We start from the raw sequence: 13,486 nt of genomic DNA, 5'->3' as shown, positions 1-13,486 counted from the left end.
TGATCTCCAAACTACCGGGCCCGATTTCAAAGAGCTGCTTTATGGCCCACTTTTGTGTCTGTGTGATTTCCACAAGCACAGAAAAAGGCACATCAACTCTCTTGCTCTTACTGTAAGCAATGCATATAACAACTATGCCAACTTATGGTAATCCCGCAAGCTGGCTGCATAACTTTCTTTTTGTCCTGTTAAAAAAACAGCTTGTGCCCTAGTTAAATTTTTCTGCTCAAATAAGCAAAGAATCATTTTTGCTTAAAGCAGCTCATTGAAATTGGCCTTCGATTTTTTACTAACTGGTCCCACTGACCAATCACTGAAAAAGTTTAGGCCAACCCTGTTGTACTGTCTGTAACCGGGCATTGATACTATGGTATGCCTTGCCCAGAAATGGGCTGTTCAGTTCTCTTTTAACTGAGAGTCGAGCACAGGGGCACGAGGTTTGGGCCGAGTAGAGATACTCGGATGCTTAGATGTTCTGACGATGTATCCAATTTCAGGCCCCAAAATAACCCATGGCACCCAGTGCTTTTGCAGTGATGCCATTTGTAAAGTTCCAATACAAATTGACATTTCCTCATAGGAAAATTACAATGTCCCTTCAATATCGAGGTCCAAGGCCTGCAATTATAGTTCAATCATGCCGCTTGTTCCTCCTCACCTCCGCTCAAAACTACCCCCGATACTCGATGCGGCATGTTCCAAATGCGCCAGGGGACCACTCAGGGGTGCAGGTGGGTGGGTGGTATATCCGGCACCCATACCCCTGGGTCCCATCTGTCTGGGGGATTGTTGCTGTGACTGCTGCTGCTGCTGTTGTTGCTGCTGCTGCTGCGATGCAACAGGCGGGACGTTGTCCGAGTGCTGAAGCATGTTGAGCCATTTCTGAACGTTGGTCTTGTGTTGCTCGACGAGGAGTTCCCTGCGCTGTAGTTCACCCTTCAGCTCGTCAATTTCCTGCCAAGAGGAAACCACAAATAATTGACTGACAGATGTGGGAAAGAGAAGCAAGTGCTAAGCATAATACAATTATGCTTACCAGAAAAAGGTTATCAGCCTAAGTAACAAGGCTAATGTGCCATGAATGATACCCAAGGCCTCAAGTTAACCCACCCACATCAATCGCTGTGGTGCCCTGTTATGGTGCCCTTTGCAAAGTTCCAAAACAAATTTACATTTTCCTCATCGAGAAGCCCCTAACCAGAGCAAAACTGCAGTGTTCATTCAAGAACGAAGTTCAAAGCCTGGATACTCTGTTTATTTTTGCTTACAAACTTCCACTTTGGAGGTGAAGCGACACCATTGATGCACGTTGACATGTTTTGAAGGAATATCGATTCCTACCTTCAGCTTTCCTTAGCTATTTTTCACATTTAATAATTCTTTTCTTGTACCCCTTATAATACCAGGAGTGGCTTTTAGCCTTGTTTGAGGCAAACTTGCATATAAATAATTTCTTTAAAAGGGAAATCAATCGATAGACATCTAGAAACTTTGGGTACCCAAATCACCTCTTTGATGGGAAGTTCCGGCCTTGTGACTGCTAACATCTGCTGCCGCTGCAGGAAATAATTCTCCAGTTCCTTCGCCGTGTCCAAGAATCGCTGAATGGAGTGCTCAACACCTGCAGACCAAAAACAATATTTTTTTTAAATCAAATCTGCTCAGCAAGTCAAGGCAAGTTTTATAACGCAGGGCCCAATTTCATAGAGCTGCTTGAGGGCACGGGACACCTTTGGTAATTGGTAAAGACCAGTACCCTCAATTGATGTATCCAAACATATAATATGCATAAAATAACAACAAAAATATGTCAAAATTTTGACTCAGTTGGTCATCTGAGTTGCAAGAGAATAATGAAAGAAAGAACACCCTTGTTGAACAAATTGATTTTAGTTGCCTAAAAAGGTAATGCAAGATGCAAGTTTTTAAAGTCTTAAGCCCAGTTCATACTTCCTTCAAATGTGATTTGATTTGTGACGTCAAAGGGCTGATTCACAGCGAATGTTGCGCAGGAGTTGAGCACAAGTCAACTGATTCGAATTATTTGTTGGGAAATTTGTATTGCATTTGACGCAGGAAGTTTGAACCAGGCTTCATCCTCAACTAGAGCGAGTCTGCACTTCAAAGAGGGAAGAAGAGAAGAAGAAACAAACTTAATCCCAAACCTGTTCTGATTTCCTGTTGATCCACAGCATTGAGGTGATCCTGAGCAACCAATGCCGAGAAACAACCCTGTTGGTAAATGTAGAAAAAACATTAACCGTGTAAAAAAAAAATTGTTTAGGGAAGAGCTCTCAGAAAAACATTATATTTGACTGTAGACCCAGTAACTGGGGCTGTGTCATAATTATTAACAATTATGACATTAGCATCTTCTAGTACGAAGATCATGCATTTTGTCAAAATTTAAAAAAAAGGCCCCAGTTCTTGGGTCTAATCTGACTGCTATTTTCTAAGGGATAAACAAATCAAAAAGTGTTACAAAGGGGCTCTATTTGTTGTAAAAAACATGTTTAATATTCCTCTTAAGAAATTTGTAGCTAGCTAAACTATGCAAATCAGCATAATGAGGGATTTGAACACAAATTGTGTTAGTTCATATAATTGCTGGAGCCAATCCACTGACCCAGCTACTAAGCAATTACCTAGTAACCGGGGCGCTGTACTACTTTTTTGTAAACATTTTTCAAAAGGAGTACAGCGCCCAAGTCACAGCAAGTTAACTGCCAGGTCTATGCAGCAGCTGTCAAAAAGGGCCCCAATCAACCCTAGCCCCAATAATTAATAAAGTTAATTAAATGTTTACTGTCAGCTACTATCTGACTATGGGTACACTACTAATGGGTAATACTAATCTAAGTCAAAGAGTTCGCTTACAATTTAATAAACCTTTAGCTGGTGCCGGTGTGGTAGGAGAATCTTGTAACCCCGCCCCCCCCTCCAATTCCCAACCTTACGGCATTTAGCAAAATGTGTGTACATAGCGCCCTCTTTTGTGTTGAATAGACCTTATGCACATGACGTCATTTCAGTACGGCGCCCCCGCATTGAGGTCAAAAGGAGGTTGTTCATTGGCCAATCTATGTGCGTTTTGATTGTATCGTCACCGTTTGACCTCAAAGATGGCGGCTGGATGACGCAATGCATAAGGTCTATTCTCCTCTTGATCCTCCAGCCAATGCCATCCCATTAATATAATAATGTTAATCTCCCGTAGGGCCGGAGAGTATCTCTGGCTGGGGACAGATTTGGATAACTTTCCGTATGGCGCCACCACCTTTTCACTCATTTTTACAAAAAGGGATATATCAATCAGGTAAATTAGATACTATATTATTTTATTTCGAATGAAAAAGTGGTGGCGCCATACGGAAACTTTTCCACAGATTTCCCTTCGTTACCAGCAAAATATCCACTACCTTACCAGGTATTTATAATTAAATTTACACTTACAATGTAAGTAATGTAAGTTACATTACAGTTGGTTACACTTTACATACAGATTGAGATTCAATTATTCATTACAAATTATAGTCAGCAGCAAATTGTTGAAATAATCATCATCATTTCGATTGAGAGTAAAATTACAAATCATCCAATCTAACTCACTTGGAATGTAGCCTCCAATTCATCGACTAAATTCTTCTCATTTGATGCAGGAGTGGCCATTTTTGTACTTAGAACAGCCAGCAGCTCGTCGGAAACGAGATTAAACACTGCTTTTTAAAGCTTGATTGCTTGCTTGTTTTCTCTGCTCTTGCTTGTTGTTCTATCTAATAAAACGATTCTGTCGATTGGTGGCGCTGTTTCCATTTCTAATTTAAAAGGATACGAAATACATTTAACACACTATTCTTCGTATCTTTTTAGAGGAGTCTTCGACCCGGTTCTTTTTCACACCAACTCTCAAAAGACATCATGGCTCTCGCTGGAAGGATATTGGCCCGAAATTGGGGTAAAAACATTGTGAAAATTTACTTTATTTTAAAACGTTATTGTATGTAAGACATTCCTCTTGTTTTTCGTTGAGATATTTTACTAGAAATACAAGCTTGCTCATAAAATAAACGAAAAGTTTCTGGTCAGTTTTTTATATTCGTTTACGTTGGCCGTGGTATTGTGTGTGCGTACGTCCGTGTGTGTGGGATGGGCGGGTAACGGTCACTTCGGCACCTTGCAAACTCGGCACCTACAACCTCGGCACCTTGCAAACTCGGCACCCACAAACTCGGCACATGTACAAATACAAACTCGGCACCCAGTTGAAAAAGTTCGATTTTCACACTGCGTGACGGATGTCGGACACTTCGTACCTTTGCAACTTCGTACCCTGGACTGGACACTTTGTACCTTCAGGACACTTCGTACCGTAACCAAATTGGTCACTTCGTACTGTGGATGGGGTACGAAGTGACCATCAGCTGAGTCACATCGTACCCTCAGTCGCGTCACTTCGTACCTTCATTAAAATGTGTATTCCTCAATAATTTAATGTTCGTTGAGATAAAAATTAATAATTACATAATGAATTATAAATTTTGTTTGAATATGTGAATGTCATTTTTAATGTGAAATTAATATTTTGTATAAGTTAATTACCGCCAAGGACAACATCTTCCGCCAATAATTTTTACAAATATTTTAAAGACAAAGTCAAACAATCACGCAATCGTCAATATGGCTCCTTGGTCCCAACAAAAAAACGGAAAAGTTTCCGTATGGCGCCACCACTTTTTCATTCGATATAAAATAATATAGTATCTAATTTACCTCAATGAGATATCTCTTTTTGTAAAAATGAGTGAAAAAGTGGTGGCGCCATACGGAAAGTTATCCAAAAAAACAGTTGGTTTGATTTGCTTTCATTTCATAATCATCCGATCACAAAGCACAAAATAATCATAAACGATGCAGAAATCCAGAATTAGTACGAAGGTAGGAAGTGTCTCGTGAGAAGGTACAAAGTGACTCGTGAGAAGGTACGAGGTGACTTGTAAGAAGGTACGAAGTGTCCAAGGTACGAAGTGTCCAAAGTCACTTTGTACCTTCAAAAGGTACAAAGTGTCCAGGGTACTAAGTGGCAGAGGTACGAAGTGTCCTGACACCTGCGTGACTGGTAGGCCTCATTTTTTATGTAAAAGTTCAGTCCCACCATAACCATTAAAAGCTTGATCCTGTTACAAAGTTATTAATATTAGTAATAACATTACAAATTGGAAAATTATTATTATTGGAATATAATTATCGTAAAATTTAGCGACGTTATAGCATGGGGACGAGATGGAACAAGGAGTGTGCACCAAACGATCTTTTGTGTGTGCACGCCATAGAGCTATCACGCACAGAACTATCACGCACAGAACTGTCGTGGAGCTGTCGGGAAATTAGTCCTCATCACGGCCGGTGCAATTTGACAAAAAAATAGAAAGCCTTCTCTTTGCGTAGTTCCATCCTCCTGATTTTATTGCTTAAAGGAACACGTTGCCTTGGATCGGACGAGTTGGTCAAAACAAAAGCGTTTGTAACCGTTTTTTATAAAAAGCATATGGTTGGAAAGATGTTTTAAAAGTAGAATACAATGATCCACACAAGTTTGCCTCGAAATTGCGTGGTTTTCCTTCTACTGTGCGAACTAACATGGTCGGCCATTTATGGGAGTCAAAATTTTGACCCCCATAAATGGCCGACATGTTAGTCGACAAGGTAAAAGGAAAACCACGCAATTTCGAGGCATGTTTGTGTGGATCATTGTATTCTACTTTTACAACATCTTTCTACCCATATGCATTTTATAAAAAACGGTTACAAACGCTTTTCAAAGACCAACTCGACCGATCCAAGGCAACGTGTTCCTTTAACTACATCATATTCATTTAATAACGCTTTCTGTTTTGTGAAATTTGTTCTTCTTGTAAATTGAAATGTTTTGTCGCAACATTTTTCTTTGTTTAAACATTGGAATTGCTTACATTGCTTTCTTTGTGACAGCTAGGGGGTCCGCACTCAACAAGCTCTGCTTTTTTTTGGGCCCCCTCAATCTCCATATACCATTTTTTTTTTTCTCTGTTATTGTACGATTGCTTTTGCTTGTAAATGTTTGTTTTTAACATATTGTAATTTGCATAATTTTCTTGTAATATATTCACTAACTTGCGTTTTGACAAGTTGATAGTATTAATAATTATTTATTAAAATACTATCAACAGCTGACAGTGTTTCTCCCCACCAAGTAAATTTGTATGTCATTATGTTTCCTTATTAATTATAAAAGAATGTAAATTGTTGGCCCTAATATATTACTTTTTCATCACTTATTAGTGAGAAATTACGGAAAACAAAATGAATGGTAGTTACATTTTCGATAAATCTTGTAGCAGTAGCTCTTGGTACATGAATATTCATAATACTAATGTTTCTTTTAAATACTTGCTTTTCTTTCACAGCTCAAAGCAGCCGTGTAGCCGGAACGAGAAACTGCTACACACACTCTAGAATGAACCTTCAACTTACCAGTGAAACAAGAGTTATATGTCAAGGCATCACTGGCAAGCAGGTAAATATATGAAATCCTGTTCGACAAGTCTGTCGATAATAACAATATTAATCAGAGATTTTAAATTTGAATTGGGATAAAGAATTTTTCACAGGACTTAGGACTTAGGAAAGTACTGAGTATACAGCACTTTATACACACATTAGTGTAAGAGTAAAACTAAAATGAATATTCTTTATCCCGATGCAAATTTAATAACTATTATCGCTAAAAACGTAGTATTCAAACTGCCTCTCGGTACCGGCAATCTTGGTTGTCTAATTGGTAAGACACTGCTCTAGAATTGGGTCGTGGGTTCGAACCCAACCTGAGTAAAATGCCTGTGACTTTTTTTCAGTACTCAGGGGAAAGTACTGAGTATACAGTGCTTCAACACATCGGTGTATATGCGTAAACCAAAATTAAAATTATTAATATTAGTATTAATCCTCAGAGGTTCTTATAATAAAGCGCTTTATCACACCTCTATAGGTCTTTATGTAATCCAAGTCATAGCACTAACACTGATTGGATTATCTACTGCTTTTTTCCTTCCTGCAGGGAGCCTTCCACACTGCACAGGCTTTGGAGTATGGCACCAATATGGTTGGAGGAGTAACACCAGGAAAGGCTGGCCAAACAGCCACAGGTCTACCAGTCTTCAATAACTGCAAAGAGGTCAGCTTAAATTTGTCATTATGTGTCAATTTCTTGTTGTCGGTGGGAGAGCTGTTGCTCTAGTACCTCTCTTGTCCCTAGGCCTGGGCGAATAATTTGAATATCCGGTAAATGGCGAATAGTTTTTTCCTAACCATAACGCGAGGTTATGGTTCCTAACCATAACCATAACCATAATTACAACCAAGAAACCGGATTCCTATTATATAATATTTGAATAGCTGGTTAATTTTGAATACTTGGCCAGCGGTTAACCAAAAAACAAATTTCACTATTTGCCCAGGACTTCTTGTCCCCTATCGATGATCAGGGTCGTGGTTGTGCGAAAAAGGCTCCTACCACCAAAGAGAGCCCGTGTTCACAACACCAGAAGTACTTGGCAAATCTTTGAACCTCGCTGTCGAACCAATATTTTACAACAGTCCTATTTCTCACTTGTTGGGTTTGCTGAACTTGAACTGCACAAAACAATCCTACAAGAGACACTTGAGAATCTTGTTTACCGGGGGATTGCTTTGGGGTTTTAAATTATACATACATGTATATACATTTTGCTTTAAAAACTCACAATTCTTATCATCTGTAGGTAGGATCTGTTTAGCTGTTTTTGTGTTGATGTTAATGGTTTAGCTACTTTCCTCCCTCTATTTTTAGTGTTTCTGGTTGATTGTACTTTTTAGCAGCTTTTGGTTTTACTGATTCTGTCGTGTTTAATCATGGTTTATATTTTGCTATCGTTTTATTGCCATTTTACCTATCTAGGTTTGATTTCTGATTTCTTTCGTTGTCATTTTTATAAATATGTATTTGTAAATATTCTTATCTGTAAAAATTTGTCTGAATTAAGCCTCTGGCTGCGATGAAATATTTATCATTCAACCATTTCAATTCAGTTCAATTATAAGTGAAATTTCAATTCAAATTTGAATTTTAAATCAAATTTGTGTATAATCTGTTTTTCTCCAACCAGGCCAAGGAGGCGACAGACTGCGATGCCACTGTCATCTACGTCCCACCTCCTTTTGCCGCTGCCGCAATCCTGGAGGCCATTGAGGCTGAGATCGGTCTGGTTGTCTGCATTACAGAAGGTATCCCACAGCAAGACATGGTGCGCATCAAACACCGTCTCACTAGGCAAAGCAAAACACGATTGATAGGGCCCAACTGTCCTGGAATTATTAAGGTGAGTTAAGTAAGGATAGTTATAAACTATTATTATGATAATAATAATAAAATCGAAGTCTTATATAGTGCATGTATCTACCAAACAAGGTACTCAAGGCGTTGAGTATATACAAACTTTCAGAAAGATGGTTATTGCAGTGATGAATTGTGAATGTATCCTTTTTCCTTTCTCAACACAGCCTGGTGCATGTAAGATTGGAATTATGCCGGGCCATATTCACAAACCGGGAAAGATCGGCATTGTGTCTAGATCGGGTACACTCACCTACGAAGCAGTTGCTCAGACCACAAATACAGGCCTAGGACAATCTCTGTGTATTGGTAAGTAATGTGGGAAGTACTTATTCAGCAAACCTTCATCTTATGCTGTTGGTCAATATCACTGAGTGCTTTGAATTGTTATTTTGTATTGTATTTCTGCAATCTGAGTTTACTTTAAAGCCATTGGACCCTTTCGGTAAACAGTATTGTCCAAGGCCCACACTTTGTGTTTCACAACTTCTATATAAAATAACAAACCTATGAAAATTTAGGCTCAATCGGTCATCGGAGTCAGGAGAAAATAACGGGAAAACCCACCCTTGTGTCCGCACGTTTCACCGTGTCATGACATGTGTTTAAAACAAATCTGTAATTCTTGATATCGAGAATTTATATTGTTTTACTGTTTTCTCAAAAAGTAAAGCATTTCATGGAATAATATTTCAAGAGAAGTCTTTCACCACTACCTTTTGTAAACCCTGTAAGTTATTTGTAAATCTGTGAACTTTTTTTCTTTTTTTTCTGTACCGAAAGTGTCCAATGGCTTTAAATCCTATCTGCTTAGAATGTGACTTTCAAACATTTCCCTTTCCAGATTATTTATTTATCTTTTGTATGCTATTTTTCTTCATGCATTGTTTTGTTTATATTAAGTAAGGTTCATGCCTATACTGCATATTAGGGTCTTGCCATGGACAATATGCTTTTATATAAAAATGTATTTTTTCTATGTATCTTTTTAGCTGGTTTTCTTGATGCCTTTTGTTTATAGTTGTGCCTTTTTTCTTTTGTTTTTTTTAGGTACTTGCTCCTCGAATTAATTTTTTGTTCATCCAATTTGTTATTTCTTGTTATTGTATTTTATGTTTCCATCTTGTATTAGACCTTTTTAATTTGTGTAACTTTTATATATATATATATATATATAAACAAAATTTTTTTTTTAAGTGTATTGTATTTCTGCGTTTTATGTGATTTTTGTTGACTGTGTAATTGATCTATATTTGCTTTTACTGTAAACTAAATTCAGTTCTTCTTTTGGCCAGACTGGTTGCATGAATATAATCCTTTATTTATTATGAATGATCAATGAGTGAATGAATAAATTGAATTGTCTTTTTTCTAATTTTTATGAAAAAAACGCAACAAACATTTTCTCTTCTGTTTTTCCACCAAAGGAATCGGCGGTGATCCTTTTAATGGAACCAACTTTGTGGACTGCCTGGATGTATTTCTTCAAGACCCTGCGACTGAAGGGATTGTTCTCATCGGAGAGATTGGAGGCGGGGCTGAGGAGAAAGCAGCAGACTTCCTCAAGGCCAATAATATGGCAAGTGTAGATACAATGTTACAGGGATAGGGGTGGATTTCACAAAGAAGTAAGACTAGTTTTATCTCGAGTTAGGACAAGCTACTCGTCTTAACTTAGGACTAGCCATACGTTTTTAATATCTCCTTGGACTAGTCCTAAGTTAGGACTAGTCTTAACTCTTTGTGAAATCGACCCCAGGGCTTACATTTTGGGAGAAAATCAACAAGACTGCAGGGCTTGTAGCTTGAAATTTCTGTAGCTTGGACCAGAATTTATTTTACAAGACCAGCCGTGGATTTCACCAAACTCTTCCTAACTTAGGATTTACCTTAGGACTTAGGACGAGTCCCAGCCTTGCACTGTAGCATGTCAAACTTAAGATTCGTCTTAAGTTAGGACAGTTTACTCGTCCTAACTCGAGATAGAATTAATCCTAGTGTTTTGTGAAATCGGCTACAGAATGAAAATGAGTTGAACAAGTGCTCAGAGAAGATCTATTTGTGTCTATGTGTATTGTGTACTTTGATACTCTTGAAAGAGAATTGAAAGATTATTATCACATTCGCAGTGTTTTTAAAAATGTGACAGCAAAGGGTATTTAGATTTCCCTCTCTGATTTGTGGTTTCTGTAGGGACCCAACCGTAAGCCCGTTGCATCATTCATCGCTGGTCTGACAGCACCACCAGGACGAAGGATGGGTCACGCCGGAGCCATCATAGCAGGAGGAAAAGGAGGAGCTGAACATAAGATAGAAGCTCTGAGGGACGCTGGAGTAGCAGTCACGATGTCACCGGCACAGATGGGTGTCACCATGCTCAAGGTTGGCTTTTTAGGGTCAAGGAGAATTGAACAAATGCTTTAACAAAACAACACCTCGTTTATAGTACACTTTACTGTCACATTACACTCCTCCACGATTTCTTCGTCCCACACTTGACATCACTCGCTTGAATATTCCCCACGCTAACAAAATTCTAGGTCAAAAGGCTTTCATGTGGCTTGTCCGATGATTTGGAACAATCTCCCAACTGCCATTAGGGAATCTAATACTCTGTCTGCTTTTCGTAAAGTCCTTAATACTCGCCTTTTTCCATGTCAATTTCTTTCTAGTGCGCTATGATCTTGATGAAATAGCGCCTTATAAATTTAAACTGTTATGTTATGTTATGTTAATGAGAAAGTTGTAATAAGCTGAGGTTTGCGTACTCTTTTGAGAAGTGTTGGTTCTAGAAGGCACTGGTAGAGTTGTCAACTACCGGTTCTTTTTAGAACCAACACCACTCAAATAGAGATATACACACGGTGCTACCACAAACCTACCCTGCTTATACTTCCCACCATGCAAAGCTTCAAATCCCTCTTAAGAAAGTTGTATGAATGATTCATATGCTGTGACTTAAACTATTTCTACATCCAAAACCATTGATTTTGTGTGTGTTCATGTGTGTTCTTTTGATGTGTTTTGTGAAATACTTTTGTGCGAATTTATTATTGTTCTTTTATACAGAGTGTGTTTTGTTAGCTTTGCAATGTGATGGGTTCAAATTTAAAAAAAAAATAAACCAATAATTAAACTGTATTATTGGTATGTGTTCATTTATGCCCTCTTGATATAGTTTGTAAAATACTTTCTGATTTATATTTATTCAGAAGGGATTGTTGTGTTCTTTGCAGTATAATTGGTTTACATTTCCCCCTAATTAAAATAAATAAATAAAAGAATAAATTTAAAAAATAAAAATAAAATTTCAACTGTATTTTTTAGTGTCAAATTGTCTTTTCAAATTGAAAAGTATACTGTAGAAAACAAGTTAACAGCGTAGTGTAGAAGAATAACAAATCCACAACAAATCACTACCTACAATAAATTAATTTTTTCTTTTCTTTGTTTATTTGTAGGAGATGGAAAAAGCTGGCAAAGTTTGAGGTTCATGTATGTGATTCAATGTCTGCAAGATGAAACCACACTACTACTACAAAAACAAAATAAACAACAAAAACCACCCACTGCAAAACACCCTCAACAAGTCAAAGGAAAATAAACGGACTGAAATTGGCATTTGGGGAAAATTTTCACCGAGGAGAGTTAACGTCTCATGAAAGAGATCAAGTAATGAAGTCATGGCTCAGGCTTGTGCTAAAGCTTTAGGCGCCTGCTTAAACTTGAAGTGCTGACCAAAAGTGTACGTTTTCAAAATACCTGTGCCCAGTTTCATAAAGCTGTTGGGCAGAAAATTCTGCTGAGCAAATTTCTTTGCTAAGCAAGAAATGAGTGGGCTACCAGTCGCAGCATTTGTAACTGTGTGGTATTCTGGATGGTAACCTGTTTTTGCTAAGCAAGATTTTCTTGTGCTTTTGTTTTTTGTGCTTACAGGCTTTGTGAAATTGGGCCCTGGCAAATACTAAGCTGGAGCCTAAGCTATAGTCTAAGCCAAAGTCATGGTTGCCAAAAGGGGCCTAGTCATAAAATTATTAAAACCATTAAGACATGTACATTTACTTGCAGAAGTCATTAAACTTTGGTTATCCCTTCAAGTCAATTCTGAAAATATATATGAGAGGAAAAAAACTCAGCTAAGCTCGCTCGGAACACAAATATATTTTGTGGAGAGTTCAATACCTCGTTGAGCTTCACTATAAGAATGAGATTTTATTTATCTTCTTTTTAAATTGGAAGTTAATACAAAAATCACTTTGATTGTTTGGGGGGAGTGTTTACTAGAATGAAATGTTACATTTTGATTGTTAAAAATGATTAAATTCCGAGGAATTTAAGTATAGGTGAGCTTCCAAACAATGCCACGGCAATAGTAAGTGTGATTATTTTAGAATTCCTGTGATTTTTTACATCGCTCCCTCTACATACCATAAAGTATGTATTGTGCCTACTTTGTATGGCATTGTACAATTGGACTTACTAATCGAATCCATTGTTCTTTGAAATGAGAACTCAAAACTATTTAAACAATGGAAATCTAGATGATTTTTCAGCTGCCACTGAGCATTCGTAAGTCTCCCAATAGAAATGTCTTGAATTCGTGGATGAGGGCATACATTACTTATTGCTGCACAGCCAAAAAGAGAACTTTACTTGATTTCAAAAAGCACCAAGATTCAATATCACACTTTGCTTATCAGTTAAGATTGATTCGCAGTTAATATCAATCTTAGCTCTTTGGGAAATTGATTCGTCAGGTCTTACAAATCACAAGAGAGTTGAAACTGAATTGAATAGGTTAACTTGTAAAAACTTTGCAGGGCTCAAATTTTAGACTGGACCACCAATTCATGTATCCTGCTGAATTTCACTCTTTCAGAAAGCAGCCATAACCAGGTCTCGTGCTTCAACTCGGTCCAAAAGTGAAGCTTTTATTCAGGTAATGATGTACAGTTTCTGCATAAAGCTGTTAGGATTTTAAAACCCTGTGTGGAGATTATATTATATTAAAATAATAAATCATATTGAATAGTTACTATCAGATGTGTGGACAGTTTTCCCGTGTGATTTGTATGCGTG

At 37.8% G+C, this 13,486-nt stretch overlaps 2 protein-coding genes across 2 annotated transcripts; one reads left to right on the top strand and one right to left on the bottom strand.

The window, feature by feature from the left end:
- Nucleotides 1-110: 110 nt before the first annotated feature.
- Nucleotides 111-3,764, bottom strand: LOC139941086 (mediator of RNA polymerase II transcription subunit 28-like). The gene is made up of 4 exons (XM_071937509.1): nt 3,610-3,764; nt 2,166-2,232; nt 1,509-1,621; nt 111-954 (listed from the first exon to the last, which is right to left on the bottom strand). The coding sequence occupies exons 1-4, from the start codon at nt 3,667-3,669 to the stop codon at nt 655-657; spliced, it is 540 nt and encodes a 179-aa protein (XP_071793610.1). The 5' UTR covers nt 3,670-3,764; the 3' UTR covers nt 111-654.
- Nucleotides 3,765-3,870: 106 nt separating this feature from the next.
- LOC139940934 (succinate--CoA ligase [ADP/GDP-forming] subunit alpha, mitochondrial-like) lies at nt 3,871-13,448 on the top strand. The gene is made up of 8 exons (XM_071937337.1): nt 3,871-3,955; nt 6,444-6,553; nt 7,094-7,210; nt 8,181-8,393; nt 8,575-8,716; nt 9,835-9,986; nt 10,601-10,789; nt 11,869-13,448. The coding sequence occupies exons 1-8, from the start codon at nt 3,919-3,921 to the stop codon at nt 11,893-11,895; spliced, it is 987 nt and encodes a 328-aa protein (XP_071793438.1). The 5' UTR covers nt 3,871-3,918; the 3' UTR covers nt 11,896-13,448.
- The last annotated feature ends 38 nt before the right edge of the window (nt 13,449-13,486 follow it).

The sequence above is a fragment of the Asterias amurensis genome, chromosome 8 (genome assembly GCF_032118995.1).
Source record: "Asterias amurensis chromosome 8, ASM3211899v1".
Classification (NCBI taxonomy): domain Eukaryota; kingdom Metazoa; phylum Echinodermata; class Asteroidea; order Forcipulatida; family Asteriidae; genus Asterias; species Asterias amurensis.
This window is presented reverse-complemented; position numbering and strand designations above follow the sequence as displayed.

What these genes read in the sequence shown, in the direction of transcription:
- LOC139940934 (XM_071937337.1), top strand. Translation starts at nt 3,919, where the DNA reads ATGGCTCTCGCTGGAAGGATATTGGCCCGAAATTGGG. An exon ending in GATATTGGCCCGAAATTGGG is followed by an intron (nt 3,956 to 6,443) that starts GTAAAAACATTG and finishes TTTCTTTCACAG; the next exon opens with CTCAAAGCAGCCGTGTAGCC. An exon ending in TCCTCAAGGCCAATAATATG is followed by an intron (nt 9,987 to 10,600) that starts GCAAGTGTAGAT and finishes TGGTTTCTGTAG; the next exon opens with GGACCCAACCGTAAGCCCGT.
- LOC139941086 (XM_071937509.1), bottom strand. Translation starts at nt 3,669, where the DNA reads ATGGCCACTCCTGCATCAAATGAGAAGAATTTAGTCGATGAATTGGAG. An exon ending in AATTGGAGGCTACATTCCAA is followed by an intron (nt 2,233 to 3,609) that starts GTGAGTTAGATT and finishes ATTTACCAACAG; the next exon opens with GGTTGTTTCTCGGCATTGGT. An exon ending in TCAACAGGAAATCAGAACAG is followed by an intron (nt 1,622 to 2,165) that starts GTTTGGGATTAA and finishes TTTGGTCTGCAG; the next exon opens with GTGTTGAGCACTCCATTCAG.